Raw genomic sequence first — 23,126 nt, 5'->3', positions numbered from 1 at the left:
TATTGGGAAAAAGAAGGCTGCTTAGTCGCGCCCCCTACACTTAGACACATGCGTGGCGAAATGACCACCCACCCTGCATATTGGATGCTTGAACGTGTGCTCCCATTTGTCCTTGTGCTGGCATAGGGCCACATTTTGGCAAACTCCCTCCCCTTAAAGAGGAAATTTATTCTTCAACAAATAGCCAAAAACTTAGTACAATAGGGATGAGATCCTTCGGAAGAGAAAATCCCAAAAACTCTTCATAGGAAAGCAAAAGGTCCACTTGACAATACACTAAAGGAAAAATTTCTTCTCTACTCTTGGGTCATTATTATACTCTACCCTCTATTGACAAAATCGAAATAATCAATGAGAGGTGATAGTGTGTTTTGGGATTCATAAGAGTGAATAAATGGATACTAGTAAATCCGATCTAACTAGAGATGGGGGGACATTAGTTAAGCATTAATAAGTCTATATTTAAGAACAAAGATTTAGATTTAGTTTTAGTTGTTGAATTTCTATTAAGGGTTCTACCTGGTTGTGGGATCGATTGCACATTAATGCTTCATGAGAGATCAAATCATTAATATGTAATCTTAGATGATGGATGACCAACCAATAATCATGAACTGGTCATTGCAAATAAGATGCTTTCCCTTTTTTCCTTTTTAAGTGGGGACAAAAGCAACATTTGATTTGCTTTATAAAACTTCATTTTTTTTCGGATTGAGTTCTCTGTTTAGGAGCGTAGTGTACACTAGCAATTCCTAAATCTGTCTCTCTTCTTACAATAAAGGATAGATATGTCATTTCATATGAAGAGGAGAGAAGGGTAGACATAGGAAGGCATTAGCGTATGCTACGCTCCTTCACAGTGAACATTATTCTTTTTTGGGGCGCTGTTCTCTGTGCCACAGCACAGGCTGTGCCCAGGCACGTGTGGGTGGGCGCAATAACCACCCTGCCTACTTGAATGGCAAGCCCATGTACCTGGACGCAGCTGGACGCAGCCTGCGCTGCGACACAGAAAACATTCTCCCTTCTTTTTTAAAATGCACACTTTAAAACACGTATAACTAATTAATGATTGTGGATGATCATAAACTTGTCTTGCATATGGATGCCATACTCATGTGGACCCCACGTGATTGTGCTTGCAACAAATATGTTGTTGGATCTGCATCTTGATGTAATCTTTGATTTAGTAAATGTTTTTTAGGCATAATTGTGATTTTAGGGTCTACATGTTGTGGGGTCTACATCTTGTAGGGATTATATGAAAAGGTAAAAGGGTGGGTGGAAAATTATGATCTTTTTAAATGGCTGATGCAGGGTAATCAAGTTAGATGGCCTTGGGACTTACTTTATATTTTGCTAATAATTTCCTATATAATGTCTTTGATAGATGTAATTATAACTTGTAAGAATGATTATGTGATCTTAGTGCTTATTAGTTTAGCTGATAGGGCAAAGATAGATAAGATATATCAGAGCATTGAAAATGAGGTAAATGTTTTTCTATTTTGTTAACTATCTTTCTTTTTTAATAAAAAGAATTAGTGGTTTTAAGGTCATTGCACTAGATTTTACGCCATGTGATGATGATGTAGAAATTCCTGACCATATGGACAGGTAAATTCCATCTTGAATTAATCACATGTCAAATTTGGTAATCTAGTTCAATCATATGAATTCTTAGTCTATTTATTTTTTGGGAAAAAGAATGTTAACCGGTCGCGTGGTTCTTGCACCTAGACACAAGACCATGTGAAATTACCATTCAACCTTCAGTGAACTGAAAAATCCCATTCACTTAAATGCTCCTGTGCGATTGATCCCCACGCTAGAGCAACCGCTACACGATCGGTTAGCATTCTTGTGCCTTTACTTTTTTTTTTTTTTTACTTTATTTTTCTTCGCTGTTAAAATTTGAGATTGAGCTGGAATCTCATAAATATATAGAGATTAGTGAGGCCTATATGTGCACTGAATTTCAGAGCGAAGTGGGCTGCCACGTGGCCAAGATGACATGATGCAATGAGGGGAGGGGGAGAGAAAAAAAAAAGCAACCGTTATACTACTTATGCCACAAAAATGGGACATTGACACAGATGGTTATCATGTCATGAGAGAAAATTTGTTCTTTTTCTGCTTGCATCCAATGAACTAACAAGCAACTCTATTATTAGACAAAGAAATGTGTCTTTCATGCAAATAAGAGCAATTCTATTTCTCATGGAAAAGGAAATTTCAGACAATTCTGTAGTTTCTTGTGCCATTGTGGACTCACTAAGGTTGAACTCTCAAGAACATCTGATATGCTAATCACAAATTGAATTTTTAATCAACATGAGGAGCAGAGATTACAAGATGACCCTTCACTATGCCAAAATTGAGCTTTGAAAAATCAAAGAGTATGGGAGACTGCACAATAGTGATCGGAGTACCAATAAACATGCGAGGACATAAACGAGGCTGCATGCATGTCAGTACACGAGAAGATATTTGATTGAATTAGACTCTGAAATTTAACATGTGACTAATCAATATCATATCCTCTCTATCCAACGGTGGTAATGGTCATATCACCTTACCAATGACACAAATAAGTGCACTAGACCAGGCATTCTTCCTATACCCGCTAGACAGGTGGTTTCACAAAAAGGACATTCTTCCCGAAGAAGAAAACATTATGGGGAGATCCAAAGTAATAATTACTTAAAAGTAAATATTTTATTGCAAAGAAAACAAAAACCATAGAATTAAAAGTTCAATACAAATGCATGAAGCCATGATGCTTAAGTGTACTGGCAATTTATTGGAATTCCCACCTCCCCTGTTATTACAACACTTGATGCTGCTACTACTAGATTTGTGGCCTTGTTTGAACCACATAAACTTCTCCATGCTTCACTACCCCCTCTATGTCCTGGGCAGAACGGTACAAATTTTCAATGATGATTCCCACTTCTGCAATTTTTGAGAACAATGAACGTTGGAAGCTTTTATCAACAATTAGCTGGTCACAAGAGTAATCCAACACGACCTCCTCTTCTTTATCCATTATTACACTGAAGTCAGGCAAATCAAATTAGTATATGAAGGAAGAATATCTAAGCTAACATATTTGTGTAGAAACTGAAACCTATACATTATGAAGAAAACAAAATGAAACAGAAGAAAGTTCAAGCAAACAATCACAACGCAAAGGATGCATGTGGTTTCGCAAGCTGCCTACGTCCACAGTGAGATGAGAGTGTCTTCATTAGCAATGGAGAATAGGGTTACAAGCTCTCTTCCTCACATTTCTTTGTTTACAAAGAATTCCTCTAAACCTAATAACCCCCATCACTATCAATTTAAAGGGAAAATAAAGAGATACAATTTCCAAAATTACCCCCATGTAAACCCTTCGGTGGCGGCCCACAACCCAATCCACAGAACACAAGACATCAATCCTTAACAATCTGGACATCCTTAGTACCCACAAAAAAAAAAAAAAAAAAAAAATAAATCCTGGACATCCTAAATGCCTATTACACTTGTCCAAACTTAGGTTCAAGAGCCACAACTTTACGGTTCCATGGCGCATTTATTCGGTAGCATATCTCACAGTGTTATGTGGAAGTAACAAGATTAGCCAGAGAAAAATGGATTATAGGGTTCAGTTACTAGACCTGGTACTCAGTAGTTTAACCATCTTTGCACCAAGGAAGATGATGGGGTTGGAGTCTCACCACCATCATACCTCTTAGAACTCACTCTAATTAATCATTTAACATGAAAGAAGAGGACTAGCTAGTGAATATATAGCTGTTACACAGGCCACAAGTGAGGGGTTCTTGCGTAGATCAGACAACAGGGATCTCTTGATCCAGACAATTTTGGGACCAAGAGATCTAAGCCAGTCACTCCAATGATACTCTCTTTTTTGGTTTGTTTTCCTTTGGGGGTGAGGGGGGGGGGGGTGTTGTGCCTACTCCAATGATACTCAGTGTAAATGCAGCTGTAGGCATCCTGTAACCAGATTTTATCACTAAGAAATGACCAGCATTGGTTGTTGCCTATTCATCAAATAATAGAATATCTTTTCAGCACAACATATTTCAGTGCATTCGATTTCATTTCAATAATGCAAGACAAATGAGAAGCGAAAACAGAAGAGTGCTATACATATCCACAAACCTGTCATAAAGCCCAGCACCTGCATAACCTTCCAAGTCCTCGCCGTTGGAGTCTGATCTGAATATGAGCGACTGCTTTTTCATAAATAAGCCTATATGCTTGCTTGGATAACCAACAACCTGTGAGTTAGTACCACATTGAAGTGTCAGAACACATTTTATATGGTGCTTTGAACAACTATTGTAGTTCCCTGCTGGTTCAGCTACAATGGAAACAAAGAGCGCATGGTTGCAGCACAGTTGCCAACTAAGAGAAATGAGGGAGTTGATCCCAATTTGGAGTATGTGTTGAATTGGTTCTGCTCATGTGTTCCAGCATAAGTAGCAGATCCAACAGAGCACTTGCATCAAAGTTAATCACGAAATTTGGAGAAATTTCGCTACTTTTGGGATGGCAAAATAAAAATCGAATGGAGTTAAGAGTTACTCCTCAAAAAAAGGGGCGTAGCCAGTGCATGAGGCTCCCACCACTACGGGGTCTGGGGAGGGTCATAATGTACGCAGCCTTACCCCTGCTTTTGCAGAGAGGCTGTTTCTAGACTCGAACCTGTGACCACTTGGTAACAATGGAGCAACCTTACCATTGCACCAAGGCCCGCCCTCTAGTTAGAGTTACTCCTCAATTTCAGTAAAAAAAAAAAAAGGGAAAATCTTGTTGTAACCAAGGTTGGTTACAAGATTGTAACCTTATGTTTTGCCCCTTGTTTGGGATTTGTGTTGTGGACATGTGGAATAGCAAGACTATGGCCGCTTGACTCAGAATGTGATGATGATATTCGGCCCGCACAGAACCTAAATTACTTTCCTATGCCACATACATAAACACCACCAATGTATCATGCTTATTTTATATATATATATTTTGAAGTCTCATAAAAATGTTCTTGTTCCAATATTTTCCTAACTTCATAATTCTTTTCCATTAGTTCAATACATTTAAGCAAAACTTTCCCGAAATTCCCATTACTACGCATGGCAAAATCCATTTTTTTCAAAAAAACTTTGAGGTTAAGATATGAGAATACGAGGATATCTATAAATGCAATGGACTTACAATAGGGGATTTCACATCAGACTTCTTGGTAATGAAGCTCATAGCTCGTCCAGGATAGGCACCCACCAGGGTTTCTCCCAAGCCCTTGACAATCTGTTATCGCAGCAGCGAAGGGGAAATGAGAAATATTGGTTAACAATGATTTAATCAATCCAATAAGCTTACCTCAGTGTAAATCTCTGATGTGTCTCCGGTTAAGGGATTTCTTGTATGGATGACAAAAGCATAGTCGGCACAAATTACTTCTTGAACCAATACAGCCATGCAAAGGTGATCATGATTCACATTAGCTTTTCTACAACTAATATATGCTCTTTCATTCCACTTTGAAGCCCAAACCTGAAATGTATAGATAAAAACATAATGCCTAGACAACACATCACTGTCACTCTTTAGCATAATGAAAGGAAAAACTTTTTGCAAGAATAAAATAAAGATGATTTTGCCCTGCAGAAGGGAATATGTTCTATATGGAAATTTCATGCTTAAAGCTTTCTAACTGAAAGGCAAACAACCAAGCCAGATGCTCAGCAATATTTCTAGGGACACTTGGAATATGAGTTGTCCCTGTATCCTACTACACTTCCCTTTTAATTACAAAATGCTGTATCTGATCCATAGCCACTGTTAAAACAAACACCATGAAACACAACAAACAAAACAGAGCAAACAAAGATGACACAGAGATTTAATGTGGTTCACACACCAATATGATGTGCTATGTCCACGGGCGAAGCTGAAGATGATTCCCTATGTAATGGAAGAAGACTACAGTAGAGATCTCCCAAGAACACCAAAAGACGCAGCAAGAACTCTCACCCAGAAAACCCTAAGTTGAAAATCCCCTTGTTTTACTTGCTTACACAAGAAGACACGAAAACATATAAATACTCCTATCGGCCCAAGCCCTCCGCTACCATCAGACCTCAGAAAAAATCCCATTCGGGTCGCCATAAAAAAATGTCGGAGTGGGTCAATCTTCGAAACGGGTACAAGAATTCGAGACACACATAACAGACACGATGTATCCCACTAGCACAGATATTCAGAAGAGCATAAGGTGCATATTATTAGTTGCAGCAAAGATGCATTTCATTTTGGTACTCATTTTATATCAGATGATTATGCATTTTATTAGTCAGTCTTCGAGTTTCCTGTCTTTGACCTATGGCTACGAGATCATTGATGGGCAAGGTGAAATTTTTGTGGAACCATTAGGTTTATCAAGTCCATCAAATTTCCTTCAGCTTAGACTGAGGAGCTCAAGATTGATGAACATTTCACCTGAGTGTCGTCATCTATCAGGTTCTAGCTGCACAAAACATATAGAAAAGGAGCACTATAGATTCAGGAATAGCCCCTCCATACCCAGTTTTTTTCCTATCACAATGCTTTGTCAAACTTGGGGCTTCAAAGCACCAAAACGAGGTGGTCACGAAAATTCAGTCACCCAGTTTTATTCTGAAGGTCAAATGCTCTCAATACTGACCCAAAATAATTGAGATGCATGGAGCAGCTCTTTCTCTGAACAATCACCACCAATGACCCATTACCCAGGGTTTAAAGCTTTGTTATACCGTGAACTCTCAGTATTGAGAGCATTTTTTTTAAGTTGAGGAAGGCAACTCAAGTACTCAATTATGGCCCCTAGTAAAATGGAACCAATGTTACAGGTGTAGAGGTTGTCGTTTTGTACATATATACACCTAAAAGTGGTAATGACTGTTAAAATTACTGTAAGGGTATTCTGAGAATGCCAATGTAATGTGTAGAATAGGAATTAGTATTATGTATGGGGGTATTACTGAACTTTTCAAATATGGTTTCTTTATGAAAGGCCTGCATAGAGCCACCAGTGGGTCCAGTAGACCATGAAAGGAGCTGAAAATATTAGAGGCAGTGGAGTCTTCTGAGTAGTGTAGAGTCAGATTATGTTTTTATTTTGTGTTCTTTTATTTTCGGTAGCAAGGGAGACATTGAGCGATTATAATTTTGGAGTCTGTTAGACTATGTACTCCAGAATACCGTGGGGGTATTCTGGTCCTTTTGGGGTATTTTTTATATTATTAAGTGTATTAAGTTTATGTCGGCTGTGTGGGTTTTAGTCCCACATCGCCTAGTTTAGTCTATTTGTAATTTTCCCTCTATTATAAATAGAGGGGCTTTCCTATCAATACAACAAGCAATTATTCTCTCTTTCTCTCTTTTCTAGCCCACGATTCTGCCAACATGGTATCAGAGCTGGTCTGATCTAGGTGGAGAGTGAGAAAAAAACCCTAATTCTCCCTACATCTCTTCAATCGACCTCTCCCTTCTCCTCCCTTTCTCGGTTTCTCTTCCTTCTGGTTTTCTTCTTCCTCTCAACCTTGTAAAGGGGCAGCACTAATGAGGTAGACACTGCATATCAATGATTTAGTTGCTGCCCCCCCTTCCTTTCTACCTTTTTTATTGAAAAATTCTGTTCGAAATCTGCTGGAGCCATACCTGCGATATTGGAGCTGTCCAGAATTTTTGGAGCATCCTATGCAGCCTTTTCCAGCCCTCTTCTACTCTATTCCATAGCCTTACTTCCCTTTTTTCTTTCTCTCCATCTTTTATTAAGTTTTCCAGCCTCCATACCCAAATCGATCTCACCTTGTCAGGTTTTTTTTTTTCAAAACCCTGACTCTAATCGATTTTGTGGCTCCTTGTCAGATGCAGCTAATTTTTCAGGGATGATTCCCTACTACTACAAGCCTTAATCAACCTCAGTTTGGACACTTTTTGATGGCTGGATTTGTACCTACAGCAAAACCTTATCTACCTGCTATTTTGGTTAACTGTTCAAACCCTGACTCAAATCGAAATTAGGGTTACAGGTTTCAGTTTTTGCTGCCTTTTGGAGGGATGATTACTCCACCTACAAGGACCAATCGACCTCAGTATTAGCCTCTTTCCAAGTGTTTGAAGACCCCTAACCCCAATCGATCCTCCTTTTCAGGGTTTTTACAAAACCCTGACATATATCGATTTTAGGGTTAGGGTTGATTGCTGCTATTGGAGTTTTTTGGAGGTGTTTCTACCATAAAGAAGGACATTCTACTTCAACTATTCATGGCTTGCAGAAGGTCTATTGCACATGATAGCTGCTGTCCTACTTTTTCTGCAATTTTTGGTGTTTCTCCCACTTGAAGATCAAGTCTCAATTACCAAGGAGATTGGTTATTCGAATTGGAGATCCATTCCAGCAGTTGTGGTCAGCATCTATTACCAGAAGACATCACCTTTGACAAGTCATCATCACTTTTGTTGAAGCCCCCTTCCCTACAATCGATCTTCATTTTTAGGGTTTTTTACAAAACCCTGACTATAATCGATCTAAGGGTTAGGGCAGTCCACTATTGCTGATTTTTTTAGGAGAGTTTTATAACCATCAGAGGAGTATTCAGCCCATATTTCAGTATCATTCATCAGTTCTTTTTGGAAAAAATTCTAGTTCATTCTTATGGCTCGGTTTCTCCAATTATCAACCAGTTTTTTCCTTATTCCTAATTTCCTATATGGCTGGCTGCTTCAACTACCTATGGATCTGTCGGGTTATTTCTCTTATATTTGCTGGTTTTATTGATTGGCTTCTGTAAGCATGACTGGTTGACATGTTACTGCTGCCTTTATGTGGAATACTGCTGCCCTATTATTGAGACTGAATTTCCTACTATTGGAGATCGAATTTCTTTCATTATTGAAGACTCGAATCTGCTACCCTGGAGATCAGCTTATTTGGGACTATAACAGTGTGTTCCACGGTTATTGGTTGCAACTACAAACCTATTCAGTTATGTGAAGCTTTTTTGGTTCATATCCGGCTCACTTTGAGAGCTTGATCCTAGCATTGTTCACAAACTCAGATCTGATCCAAGTTTTTGTTGAAGCTTCTTACATCCATTGCTGTCCAGATATCTTCGTCAGTCCTATTTCGCATGTGGGAGTTTATACATTGGAGTTTTTGCACACTTGTTCTTCCTTGTTTGAAGATTGATTAAGCCTTGAAGATTGGAGCCTTTCCTTACTTCAAATCAGATCTGTATACGTATCAGATTTGAATATTGGAGTTAGGAGTTTCTCCCCTGCAGGAGTTTCCATCAAAAGTGTTTCTTTGATCGTTTGAAGATAGTTGAAAATTTATATGTTGCATTAGTTACTCCGTACTTCAATATCCCACTGCTCTTTTCCCTTCACCACCTCCCAAAGCATACCTTTGGCATATACCCATAACCACTTTGGAAGTTAATGGTATTCTCTTCTTTGCCATTTCTTCTTTTTCCGTTACCCTTGGCACCTCTTGGAAAATTCTGGAATATTATGTTTATGCCCTATCTCTTACATCATCTCTGTTATGTCCACGTGTACTACACGTGAGGGGGGGATTATGTACAGTATACCTGCAGCCATTGCAGAAAGCAGAACTTGTAGGAACACTTGTGGTAAAACATAGAAGATCAGAGTTTTCACCATTGCCAATCGGTATCTACTTTGTTATTGGGTTGAGTTTGCCATAAGGGGGAGATTGGTATTAAAGTTTTGAAGATGTTTGGTTATTGCCTGCCTATATGAGGTTCTACAGTTGGGTTGTTTTTTTTGGAGCAAATTACTCCCCCCTCCCCTCGATTATGCTCTAATGACAAACCCCTCTCCTGGGTATTGAGTAATAACTCTCCCCTCCCTTGCATTAACAAGATTCTATCAACCGTACCCATTCCGTTAAAAATGGTTGTTAAGTGATGGGAAAAGACTATATTACCCTTTCATAGTTTGTCTTAAAACATTCCAACTTCTCTCTCCTTCCTCTATTGTCTCCAACCTTCAGACAAGAGAGAGTGAAGATGAGGAGCTGAAACAGCCCCTGTTCCTTCTTCTTGAATATCCCATGCCCTTCCTCCTTCCTCCTTCAAATCTTAAATATCATAAACCCACCAACCCCAATCAAGATCACAACCGAAGCAACCAACAGAGCTAGACCTCACCTTCCCCAAATCGTTTCCCCAAAACCTGCAAACCCAAAACGAAATTCTTCCAAAATTAAATAAAAAAAATAAGAGATAAAGTGAACAAATTCTGATGGAATCAACTACCTCTCAGAGAACTTGTTTCGTGAGGCTATTTCCATGTTCTTTGATGGATTCAAAGAAGAATCATCCCACTCAACTTCAAGCATTTGCGCACCATAAGCCACTTCAAACGAATCAAACCCCATTGTTGAAATCGTCCACAATGTAAAGGAAAACCCAAGAAGGTTTTCATCAGATAGGGGCAAAGTGTTCAGAATGTAAAGGAAAAACTCTTTGAACGGAAGCAGAGACATTAACCAAAAAATGAAACCACATTCATAAACACAGAGATCGACCTGACCGGTCGTTGAAAACATGAAGAAGAGCACCCGAACCCGGCAGTCCACTAGACAGATGGGTTCTGAGACAATCTCAATTAGACTCAAAATCCCATCTGCCCGATTGAACAGCAGCAACTCAGATCCCAGTGGAGATGAAAGAACCAGAGGGAGAAATGACAAAAAAAGTTGCAATTTTTTGAGATTCAAAAGGAGGGAATCATGGCTTTAACCTCTATCAACATAGGAATCCCAAGTCAAAACATGCAAGAGGTTACTGAATCCAAATTCCTCTTCACCGAATTGGGTTTGAAACCCTAAGAAGGGAAGAAATTACAAAAAAATAGGAGGAATGAGCAGTGATTGTGGTTCTGAGAAGGGTTCATAACCCATTCATCTCTTCCTCCAACACAGATTGTAGTTTTGAGAAGGGTTCAATGAGGATATGGGAGAAATCTTGATTCGCAAATCCCAAAGTCTCTGAGTTTTTGGATCTCTTATGCTCTCACTGTTCCGTTCTCTTTCTTCTTCAAACGAAGAAGAAACCTGATGTCTGAAAACCCTTTTTGTTTTTTGGGCAAAGTTTGAAAACCTTTCTTGCTTTTGAAAACCAGAGAAACTGATCTGAAACCCCTTTGTATCCATCTCTCTTTTTTTCTCTCCCTCCCTCTCTCTGTGTTTTTTGGAAGAATACTGAACAAAGAAGACGATGGAAGAAGAATCGAGAAATGGGGAAGAAGATGATGGTGCTGTGAGCCTGTCCTCTCGCTCAAGGGTATTATTGTGATATCACAAATATAAGGACAGTTTGGGGTTTAAATGAATATATTTAGGGTGATGTCATCACTTAACAGCTATTTTTAACGGAATGGGTACGGTTGATAGAATCTTGTTCATGCAGGGGAGGGGAGAGTTATTATTCAATACCTAGGGGAGGGGTTTGTCATTAGAGCATAATCGAGGGGAGGGGGGAGTAATTTACTCTTTTTTTTTCCGCTGCTTGATCTTTACTGTTGCTTGATTCATCTGCTCGCTACCCTAGTTACTTATCTTCAAGATTATCATTCAGAGATTCATTACTGGACAAAGATTGGTGAAAGCTGCCTTTTATGCTGATCAAGTTTGCCCAAGTTTTGAAGATCTATTTATTCAAGTTCTTGAAGGTTTATTTGGGAACTGCATTCGTCTTGAAGCTGGATTCTGCTACAACTTAGTTTTTTCTCATTTTATTCAAGTTGGGCATTAGTACCTAGTATGCGCCAACTTGAGGGGGAGTGTTAGCATTATTATGGAATTCTTTTTTTCTTTAGTTCAAGCTGGATCTTTCTTTCTTTAATTATTTGTATAATCCAGCTTGAGGGGGAGTGTTAGAATATGTACTCCAGAATACCGTGGGGGTATTCTGGTCCTTTTGGGGTATTTTTTATATTATTAAGTGTATTAAGTTTATGTCGGCTGTGTGGGTTTTAGTCCCACATCGCCTAGTTTAGTCTATTTGTAACTTCCCTTCTATTATAAACAGAGGGGCTTTCCTATCAATACAACAAGCAATTATTCTCTCTTTCTCTCTTTTCTAGCCCACGATTCTGCCAACAGAGTCTAAGTTCAGTAATTCATTGGTTTTAGTCCTTTTATGTTCTGTCCAAGTTCTTCATTTGACTTATTCAAAAAGAGAGAGAATTCTATTTTCAGTCCTAGTCCCCTATCTCCCTTTTGGGCCTTTTCTTTTGGGTCAAGAATCAAAACTTGCCTCTTTCTTGATTTCGGTGCATTTAGAAAAGTTTCAATTACACACCAAATGAATCAAGATCTCATGAACCCATGTGACTTGGGAAGGTTATAGCCAAAATAATCAGTTCATTAAAGAATCTCTATTTCTAGAGTCGTAATTTAGTACAAACTCCAAGAATATATATCATTGAGAACTCGTTCAACATGGACATGAGATTGCTTAGGTATCATGAGATCATGACGCTGGGAATAGAAAATAGTGGGGAAGATTAAAACCAAAAATCATAACATGCCATGTTAGAGATGTATGGTCGTAGAGAGGAACTATACAGAGCTCCATCACTCATAAATGAAGCCTAAAATACAACACTAAAATATATGGACTTCCACTACTGCGACTACTTGATTCTTGTAACTAGGCTCATTCCTACTATAGCTCCTCGTCTCCTACTAGGTAGCTTGGTAAACTCTCATCACCTTTTTCAATACAATGACCACGTCACATAATTCAAAACACTTCTCTCTAGGTTCAGTCAATCACATATAACTACGTTTATCTCATCCTCTCCTCTGCACATACATAATACTTACCTTGAAATCAACAGTCGTTTTATCCCTGTAGTCATGTAGAACAGTAAGTACAACAAAACAAACCAAGATACATGTACTTTGGACCTTCTACACTCATTAATAATACAAATTTCAAATTAATATTATGATGTTGCCTTTTTTCTCTCTTCTTTCTTCTCGTCTATTTTCAATAACAACTTGCTTCTGTTTTGTGCAAGAACATTCACCTCTACTGAAGTGCTCTGAGTTCTGTCATAAATCCCTCAAACCTATTCACACCCTTTTCAAATCCTAGCATTCCACCACCATTAACTAATCCTGGATCACTTGTTACACTGGCTGGCTATTAAAAACCTGAGAAACCTGCTAAACCATGTGAGAAACCTCTTTTAATCCAACAGTTCATCATAAGATCAATTCCAAGTTGAGACCAAACAAAGCCAAGAATCCATATTCTCCACGTATTGTCAGTCTGAATTATTTTAGTTTACATTATAAGCTTGAAACATAAAATCAACAACATCCTTTTCATAAAACACTAACACTGTCTATCTAGGAAGTAAACACTAGTCCTCAAAATACCATAGAACTTGATTTTAATCCTCCCACTCATTGCTATCCATTGAAAGCTTACACATAGTTGATTGATAAGAATTAACAATGGCATGAAATAATGAACTGCAAAATTGATAATACACAGAAGCTCTCTATAAGTTTCGAGTCAACTACTCTTAAGAAGTGCCAAATCCTAAACTAGTCTAGATGCATCTACGAAGAATGATTTCTTTTCATAAATAAAACTCAAAAACTATAAAGAAGACAAATCTTTGGAATGAAAATGGAGAGCACATGGTTCATGCATTATAATATATAATTAGGACGGAAGTAGTGAACCATACCTTCTTTATAGCTTGCCAAGCTTGTTTCCATCTCTGCTCACCTTCATCACCAGGCCAGGGAATCCGTAAACTTTTCATTTTGCTCCTAAGCTCATTGATCTACAAAATTTCTAAAAAGGATAAATAAAATGAAATTGAAAGATAAATAACTACAATAATAATGCGTGATCTGCACAAGGATATATTTATTTTAAGCACGGCAAGCTGCTTTGGATCAAGTCCATCTTCATTGAGTTGAAGTGCTGAACAACTGAAAAGGTGACTTAACAAGGCACCTGTTTCCTCAGAACCAGCAAACATTGATATGTACAGTAAAAAAATGCATCGTCTGCAACAAAACTTTGCATTGAAAAAGCTAGGGTTTTGATAGCAGTAACATAAACAACAAACATCAACATTGATAACTAGCATTGGAATTCTGTGTTTGTACAAGGTGTCGAGTATCGATATTGGTCAACATATCGGGAAGGTGGTTTTAAGAGACGTCTGGAGATGTATCGGAGAGATGCTAAGAGATGCAACAAAAGCTAAAGATACGCATAGAAATGCTCAAGAAATACATGGATATGCTTAGGATACATGTAAAATAAAGTTTTGAAGCATAATACACCATAAATAAGTAGTAATTAAGTCCGACCATAGGATGTTAGGTGTTAGGCCCAATATCCCTCACGTGGCAGATCAGTTTGGGCTCAAATTTTATGTACAAATATGCTCCATATACCCTGATTACCTGTCAATTTTGAACTCAATCAGAGTTGGCCATGGCAGTATAAAGCTTTGAAAAATCCCATTATTTTTTAAAAAACAAATCGATTTTGCATACTTTTGATGTTCATAGCATCATCCGATTTTTTTTTCCCTTTTTTGGGCAGGGTCTGTGAAGGAAGCAAAGGCTTCCAGAAAAGGCTCCTGATGAGTCCTAATTAATGATGACATCGAATTTTTGACATTTTTAATAAAAACTGCTGTGGGCTAACGGTGCTACTGAGTTCTTCTATGCTCTCTCTCTCTCTCATTCTAAGAATTGGCGAGTCTAAGCTTGAAGCCATAGATGACTTTCAGTTCATTCATGTTGTCCATTTTCTTCTGTCTAAACACAATCCTTTCCAGAATCGAACACAATGGGGGTGAGAATAATTGAGATGATGAGGTCAGAATCCCTGCATTGTCATTTCAGTGCTTTAATCCAAGAGCACCAAGATGACACCAGTGTTTTGCAAGAGAAAGCCGGTTTCACCTCAAGCCGTCTTCCGGTCAAGTATTTGGGCTTACCTTTGAACCCTGCCAAGTTGTCTGCTTATCACTGCACTCCCATTCTCGATCTCTTATGCAAGAGACTACAACTTTGGAAGGGCAAGATTCTCTCTTATGCGGGCCGCCTTGAGTTGATTAATTCGGTCCTCCAGTCCTTCTACCTTTATTAGCCTGGTATTTATGGGTTACCCCAGTCCACCATTAAGGAGCTGGAATCCCTCACGTGTGCCTTCCTTTGGAAAGATTCTGAATCCTTCAGATTCCTCCACCCTATCAGTTGGGCTTACGTCTGCCTTCCTAAGATGAGGGGCCCTCGGGTTGAGAAGAATTAAAGAGTTGAACATTGTCAATATCCTCAAGTTGAGCTGGTAGATAGTGGCTAAGAAGAAAAGTATATGGGTGGATTGAATTCACTCCGAGTTGCTTCGAAATGACTCTATTTGGACTGTGCCCATCTCTATTAATGCCTCTTTGGTCTGGAGAAAGATCTTGAAGTCTCTCCCCTTGCTTATTTGGCTGCTACTTCCCCGATTGATGATGATGCCTTTACTAGTCTTTGGCTTGACCATTGGCATCCGAGCGTTGTTCTCCTCCAATCGGTTGGAGCTCGTGCCATTTACAGCATGGGCCTTTGTAAGCAGTCCTTATTTATGGAATCCTTCGGCCAGATGGTTGGGCTCTCCCTCCCCAACCGTCCCCTTGTTGTCTGCTGTTTGAACGCCCTTCCTTCCATCCCCAGGCGGTCTTCTGGTTCTAGAGATGATGTTGTTTTGTCTCCTTCACCTATGGGACTCTTCAGCTCCAAATCAGCATGGGATCTCATAAGATCTCATGGCTCTATGTTCCCTTTGCATAAGTTGGTTTGGTTTAAGGGCTACATTTCCCGCCATAGCTTCTCTGTTTGGCGGGCCTTCTCAAACTGCCTCCCAATACAGTCCTTCCTCATTCACCGGCATACCCTACCCCCCCCCCCCCCCCATCTTGCTGCCTGTGTTGGAATGCTCTTGAAGATGTGGACTGTCTCTTCTTATCCTGTCCGTTCTCCTCCTTGGACTGGAAAGGACTTGCTGGGCTGTGCCTCTTTCCTCTTACTTTCATTTGCCATTTTCCCTTTTTTTCAGTTCTCATCCCATGCCCTATCCCCCTTTTCCCATCTTTTCATTCCCCTGTTTCGTTTGGACCTTGGTTTACCTACTTTGTTTTGTTTGGATCCATGTAGCCGACCTCATTAAGTTGGGATAAGGCTGAGTTTGTTGTTGTTGTTGACTTTTGCCGGCAAGACTATCTGTGACGTGGTGGACAAGTTTGCCATTGGAGCTGTCATCACTACATTTGAATGGAGTGCAACCTTAGAAAATTGACCCAAAGTTCAAGATCTTTCCAGCAAATTTGGGACTCTATAGATTTTGATGTTCACAGCAAGGTCTCTAAGGTCTCCTCTAGTTGTGTTGACACCTCAACGAACATGCTTATTGTTGTATCCTGGGGTCTCCCTATCTCTCTGCTTCAGTCCCCCTCCCCCCCCCCCCCCCTTTTGAGGTTTGGGCTTGGTTCTTCTTCGGGTAGTCTCTCATGTAAAGTTTTTTCCTTTTCCCCCTCTTTTCTGGGGCTCCTTGTTTCCTTCTTTCCTTTTGGTAATGAATTTTTTATTCACCCAAAAAAAAAAAAAAAAAAACAAACAAAAAAACAAAAACCAAAAAACAAGAGGAAAACAGGTATGTCCCGATCCTTCCACGTCGCATCGTCCATCTCCTCCAACAGTGGCGACAAGGGCAGCGGTCACTGCTTCCACCATCTTGTTCTTCCTTCTCCTCTGACCATTGGTGGCGACAATGGTGGCTGCAGCTACTGCTGCTGCAATCTGCTTCTACACAGTTGTATGGGAGTTGCAATCACTCCCTCAAGCTCTGATTGAGCAAAAAATGGAAGCAGAACTCATAGATTTGCTTTCAGTAAGTTGGTTTCCACCTGTTGCAAATACGAAGTCTATCGGTAGGTTTTGAAGAGACATATTGGGTGTCTTGGGTTATTGACCCGTCTCACACACACACACACATATATAATTTTTTTTTCAGTAATGTTTCGGGGTTGTATAGTTTCGAGCCCCCAGTTTCTGATATGCATAGGCCCAATACGGCCAATACGTATCAATACTTGATACACTATTTGTATGCAGTTTCTTTGATTTGTTTCAAGTCCTTTATGTGATACAGATATTTAGGTGACTTGTAACTTTTGTTGAAGTTAATGGAGTTTTTCCTTCACTAACTTCATTGATGAATAATATGGTTGTATTTAACAAACTGCAATGGAACTTTGGGGACTCTCATATGAGCAGACCCTAAGTGCTGTACAGTGTGTACAAGTACAACCACAAACATATAAGCAAGGAATTTCATGTTTTTTGAAGGTTTTTTGCCTTCCCACCCCTTTCCCCCATGTTTACCTCCAGAAGCTTGGACACGTAGCTAGGTTTCGAAAGGGTTCATAAAAAAATGAACTAGTGCAGCGATTATGTTTCTTGCACTCTTTTCATCAAGGCCAAGAGTTCTGGACAATTTCAGGTTTTTGTATGACTAAAATATGACAATTTCAGGTTGGTGCTCGAACAGTGTACTCTTTTGGTATCCCTAAATTTTCCCTTGTTTTCGCTATCATCTCTCGTGGTTCCTGCTCCCCCCCCCCCTCTTTATCCACCCCTGGCCTCTGCCAGGTCTGGGCTTCCTTCCCCCCTCCCAAACCCTAATCCCTCATTATCTGATATGGTTTCCTGGCTTCCCTCCCCAAATGGCCTGTTTAGCTCCTACTCAGCTTGGGACTTTGTTAGGCTTCATGCCCCCTCTGTCCCTTGGCATAACCTTGTTTGGTTTAAAGGTCATATTCCCCATCATAGTTTCACTGCCTGGAGAGCCCTCAACCTTTGCCTTCCCATCCAATCCTTTCTCCTCACCAGCTGTCTGTTTCCCCCTCCTGTATCCTTTTGTTGGTGTGGCCTCGAGCACACTGACCACCTTTTCTTCTCCTGTCCTTTTGCCTCTTCAATTTGGAAAAAAGCTTTGGAAACCTGTTGGCCCCGCAATAGAAGACCCCTTCCTTTCTCTAGGGAGTGGCTTAGGATGGATATGACCTTCTCTGGCTGCTCTATTTGTGACACTGCAGGCAAGCTTACGTTTGGTGCCGTTATTTCTCACATCTGCATGGAGCGGAGTCTTCCAAGATGGACCTCCAACTCTCGTTATTCTGACATGTTTTGGAAAGCCATTTTCTTCAATGTTAGTTCCAGGCTCCACTTGTTGCCTCACGGTCCTCTTGTAGATTCCCTAAGGAACAGGCGCATTGTTGTCTCCTGGGGTTTACCTGTTTCTCCGTTTCAGCCTCCTGACCCTTCTTCTTAGGGCTAGGGGTTATGTATAGCTCTCCCCCCTGTGTATTCCTTCCTCCCCCCTTTTTTCCCTCCTCGTTTTGGGGTTTTGGTATTGAACTATTTGTTCCCCCGGAAAAAAAATGACAAAAAACACTTGTATGGGAAGCATGATTAACTAAATTATGATACTTGTGACTAAAGGAACTGAGATCCATGAAACCACAAGAGTTTGCCTGCATTTGATTTGGACATGTTCAAGTATATGATGCTGGGAACCTGTAAAGCTAGGAATTTCCTTTGACATCATGATAAAGGGGTTTGTGGTTGGGAAATTTAGAAAAATTGCCCCGATTACATTAGAATTATCAAGACTATAGATCAGACTTCAACACTCAACATTTGCTTGATCCAGAGTCCAGACAAATGACAGAGAGGTGCAAATACGTTATGTAGTATGTACGCACATGGGTGCATGAGTGATTATGATATGGTGTTAGTGTGTGTAAGTCAATTGTTGTTCTAAGTAGTTTTAAGTATTGGGTTGGGAGTTATCAATGTAAATTTGAGGCGAGTAGTTATTAGTAAAGTGGTAGGAGTTATTATGGAAGTGGGATACTTAGTTGTACGGGTAGTTATCCTTAGGTTGTATTCTTATTTAAATGCAAGTAGACTTAATGAAAGTCAGACAGGAAAATCTTAATTTAATTTTTGAGTTTATCTTGAGAAGAGGATTGGCGGCCTCCCAATTGCACCAGGACGCCCGGCTTCATCGATAGAGCCAAAATTCCTATTTTTCCTCTATCTCTTCTATCTTCTCTCTTAATTTTTTCTATTTTTCTTATTTTCTTTTTTTAGATTGTCTTGCACGTAACAAAATATTAAGGGAATGTAGATATTTCCTTTTCCAGACTTCCAGCTAGCTTCAATGTCGTAGAGTACTAAACAATCTCGGGAACAGTTCCTGTGGCTCTACGTACATAATATGAACACAGTGGGAAAACACACAAGGCCACCTAAACAGGGGACAATATACAACTCCACCCTTAAGATTTATCCCACCTATTTAGGCTCAGATACATGAATCATGTTTCACCATTGTATTCTACAGAAATTAATGGATTTTCAATAAAGGTCGAACAGAGGATGACAAAGAAAAGAAAAAAAAAGGGCAGCCCAATTAGACATTAATAACAACACACAAATCAGAAAGAAGGTGTTAAGATAAAAAATAAACGACTTAAATAAAACCCAATGAAACATATTGATTGTAGCATTTTTTTTCCCTGCACTAATATGGATAAAAAAATAATAGGGAAAATGAGATTCAATTGTCAACTGCTCCTACTGGAAATAGGATTGACTATGGATTTGAGCCATTGCACATGGTTTCATAAAATCTGTACGATTTTCCTGATCTAAATCAAGCAGGTTTTACATTAATACAGGGGTACAATCTGATAAAAGTTACCAATGTAGGAGTAGCGCTGATTTGTAGGATAGTTTCCTGTATAGCTTGTAGTTTTGAGAGGTCACCAGCACGTACGAGTCTATCAAAACAGGAAACTTTATTCGCTAGATCCTGTAAAAACCAATTTAGCTTTTGTCAAGCTTGAATAAGTTAACATGAGAAAGTAAGCCAATGTCCAATGCAAAAACATTATTAATTCAGAATCAGATTCAATGGGTCTAATTAAATTCCCTAAACATAAGAAATGGTAATACATCGTAAATTAGGAGATATACTCTCACATGCTATTAAAGGATTTGCGTGTTCCCTGAGATGAACCTAAGGCTAGAATTCTCCAAGTATAAAAAGTTACATTTGCATAAAAGATACTTTAGATTGTTGTAAAGATAAAATGTACTTGGCTGGGCCATGCATCACCAGCAGCTTAGGCAATCATAGAGCATCCACAAATTTTAAGGGCATGTTTCTCCAGATTTTGATTACAAAGAAAATGATCCTGGATGGTATACAATCTTTTTGACAGCTGCAAGTTAGTAAGCTATGACCATCAGCAAGAAAAATTCAGACAAGAGATTACGCTTACTAACACCCACAACTTCCTGGATGGAAACCTCAACATGTGAATGTAGGTTGACACAAAACTAAAGCCCCTTCTATGGAACTTTTCCTGAATGTGGGAAGCCATTAAATGATAAAATATTCCTCAGAATAAAAATCACAAAACAGAATTCACAAAATAAAAAACTCAACTCAACTCAGCCTCATCCCAACTAAATGGGGGCCAGCAAAGTGAAATTACGGCATGGGTCAAATAGTCTGGTGGATCTTGATTCTGTGATACAAAGTCACATGATCTTCCCTGAAGAAAATGATAAAAATGTCCTGAGATTGTGATCCAGGCTCACATGGGAGTACATATTGTGTATCTTTAAGGCTCAACATTTGCAACAATATGAAAGCAAAATCAATGTAAAATCTCAATATATGAGAGAAAACCATCTTATGAGTCCAATGTTGATTATCTTGCACGTTACCTCTGCTTTATCAAATTATGATCTACTAAGCTTTGCAAATAATGGAAGAACGACATCCTATTGTATGTCGTCTAACAATTTTCCATCCATGGATAGAAGACTAGATTGCAACATATATTCAATTTAAATCTTCATAGCATGATAGAACATCAGCAAGTAAAATTTCTACCAAAATCAATTTGTCAGATTGCTGAACCTAAATTAGCTACACATGACAGATATCTATGCTTGCCATTGTGTAAGTCAATCCGTTTGGATTCTCATATGCACCTTTTCAATGATTTGGACATTGAGTTAGCTACAGTAAATCCACTTTCAACCTCTAAATTTTAAGAGAACTGATATATTTCCAGATATTAGCAAAATGCGAAAGGCACAAGTGCACAACTATTATGCATGAAAACTGAAAAGAAACCATTAATCAGCACACAGACGAGTCTCCCAAGAAAAGTAATGTAATATGGGCTAGATCATCTGCAATCACCTATGAAAATGAAGAGTACCTTGTTTAGGTCAGTTAAAAGGATATTCTCGAAGACTCCAAATGGTAGGGCAACTGATGTTGGAACTTTTATCCATGATGGCACTTTTCCTCTTAGATATTGAATATTGCGAGATTTTGCACCAACCTGTTTGATTGAAGTTTGTAAGTCACATGAAAATCTTTATCATTTAAGTTAGCTGAGGCAGTCTCACAATTCCAACTCAAAATGATCAAGTTAAGAACAGACTACCTGCAATCAAATCAAAGTGAATACACAAAGTTACTATACTAGGGAATTGTAGCATTTGGTCCTTTTCCCATTGTGATTCCTAATGAGGTACCAAACCTTTGTTGGTTGGTGTTATTGTTGTGTACTAGCCTTGTATTTATTTTTCTCTTTCCTATAATTTTTATCTTTTGGCAGAAAAAAAGGGTTACTGATCTATCAGTTGGTGCAAAGAATGGTTCTTTTATGATTAGTGCTACGAAATTTGCAAGAATAAGAACAAAACAGAAACCATTAAATACTAAGGATTCCAGTTGTATCTTTTAAATGCCTTCTTCTAGATAACTCGCAATAAGTCCTCAAGGTTTATCTACTCAGACCATAACAAAGATATTTTCCATTTTTTGAATAAAATTTAGGATTTAAGAGTTTGGGCAGAAAACAGTTGATCAATGAAATAAAAAAGTATAAAATATTGGTAAAAAATATCTTCCTTGTGATGAAATACAAACAACCAACAGTTAAAAAAACACACTCTTTCTACTAAGCATAATGTGACAAATTGCTCCATTAACATACCAGCTCACTTGAGAACTCCTCAACTGAAGCCGCATATTTACCACCCAAGGTCTTTTTCTTTAAAGTGACTCCACGAGGAATGGAAGACATAACAGTGTGACCGACAGATAAATCTGAGCTACTGATATCACTACAGGTAAAGAGAACAACATATGAATCCAAGGAGAAGAGAAACTGAACATCAAAGATGTCATAATTGATTGAGTAACATACCTAATTTCCAGATTTGAAAATTTCAGTCGCACTGAGATTGCTTTGCCTTCCTTCAGTCTCAGATCTCTAAGAATTCTCTGATCAAAGCATGTGGCAAAGCATACCTATATCATACTACCACAATTAAGTGTCCAGTACTGGTTTCTTTAAGTATGAATTTATGCTTGTTGTTTCTTTAAGTATGAATGCTTGTTGTTTCTTTAAGTATGAATTTATGCTGCTTGTTCGTCTCATATCAAATGAAAAGCATGGAAAGCTTAAATTAAGATGGCAAGTAAATGTCAAAATTATTCAAGTTTTGATAGGGGTTACACCTTACTATTTCTTGCTCTAATGGAAACATGAGACAGAACATCTGGCATATCAGGGGTCAACACACCCACAACTCCATCTGGAATCTCTTCCCCTCCGGTTACCTTATTTGCAATAATAATTGTTGGTTTTCCATAGACTTTGCTCTGCACAGTAATCAGCTCATTGACAGAAGTTACAAAACCACACACCTCCACTGGGCTGATAACCTGCCAACTGCAGCAGAGACACAACTGAGCACCATGTTGTAAAACTCAAAACATTATTTTTTGGCAATAGATGAATGGAATTATGGAATATAAAGGCACAAGGGAAGCAAGTCTCATTAATGGGTTAATTGAACATCACAACAATCGAATAATTCCACCCAATTATTGTTGCTGCAATTAATAGTCCGATTG

The 23,126-nt window shown here is 38.9% G+C and overlaps 1 protein-coding gene across 4 annotated transcripts in view; it reads right to left on the bottom strand.

Annotated features, from left to right (window-relative positions):
• Window positions 1–2,732: 2,732 nt before the first annotated feature.
• Window positions 2,733–23,126, bottom strand: part of LOC122660975 (alpha-glucan water dikinase 2) — a 41,131-nt gene continuing 20,737 nt past the window's right edge. Inside the window, exons 22-31 of one of the 4 annotated variants that reach the window (XM_043856245.1) lie at window positions 22,728–22,941; window positions 22,414–22,517; window positions 22,201–22,321; window positions 21,415–21,540; window positions 19,878–19,988; window positions 13,789–13,887; window positions 5,389–5,562; window positions 5,224–5,316; window positions 4,171–4,289; window positions 2,734–3,056 (exon numbers count right to left, since the gene is read on the bottom strand). In XM_043856245.1, the coding sequence (XP_043712180.1) occupies window positions 2,852–3,056; window positions 4,171–4,289; window positions 5,224–5,316; window positions 5,389–5,562; window positions 13,789–13,887; window positions 19,878–19,988; window positions 21,415–21,540; window positions 22,201–22,321; window positions 22,414–22,517; window positions 22,728–22,941 (1,366 nt within the window). In that variant the 3' untranslated portion in view covers window positions 2,734–2,851. Of the gene's footprint in view, window positions 3,057–4,170; window positions 4,290–5,223; window positions 5,317–5,388; window positions 5,563–13,788; window positions 13,888–19,877; window positions 19,989–21,414; window positions 21,541–22,200; window positions 22,331–22,413; window positions 22,518–22,727; window positions 22,942–23,126 lie in introns of all 4 variants that reach the window. The other 3 variants (XM_043856246.1, XM_043856244.1, XM_043856247.1) reach the window with 3 other exon arrangements.

Source organism: Telopea speciosissima, chromosome 5 (genome assembly GCF_018873765.1).
Source record: "Telopea speciosissima isolate NSW1024214 ecotype Mountain lineage chromosome 5, Tspe_v1, whole genome shotgun sequence".
Lineage (NCBI taxonomy): Eukaryota > Viridiplantae > Streptophyta > Magnoliopsida > Proteales > Proteaceae > Telopea > Telopea speciosissima.
This window is presented reverse-complemented; position numbering and strand designations above follow the sequence as displayed.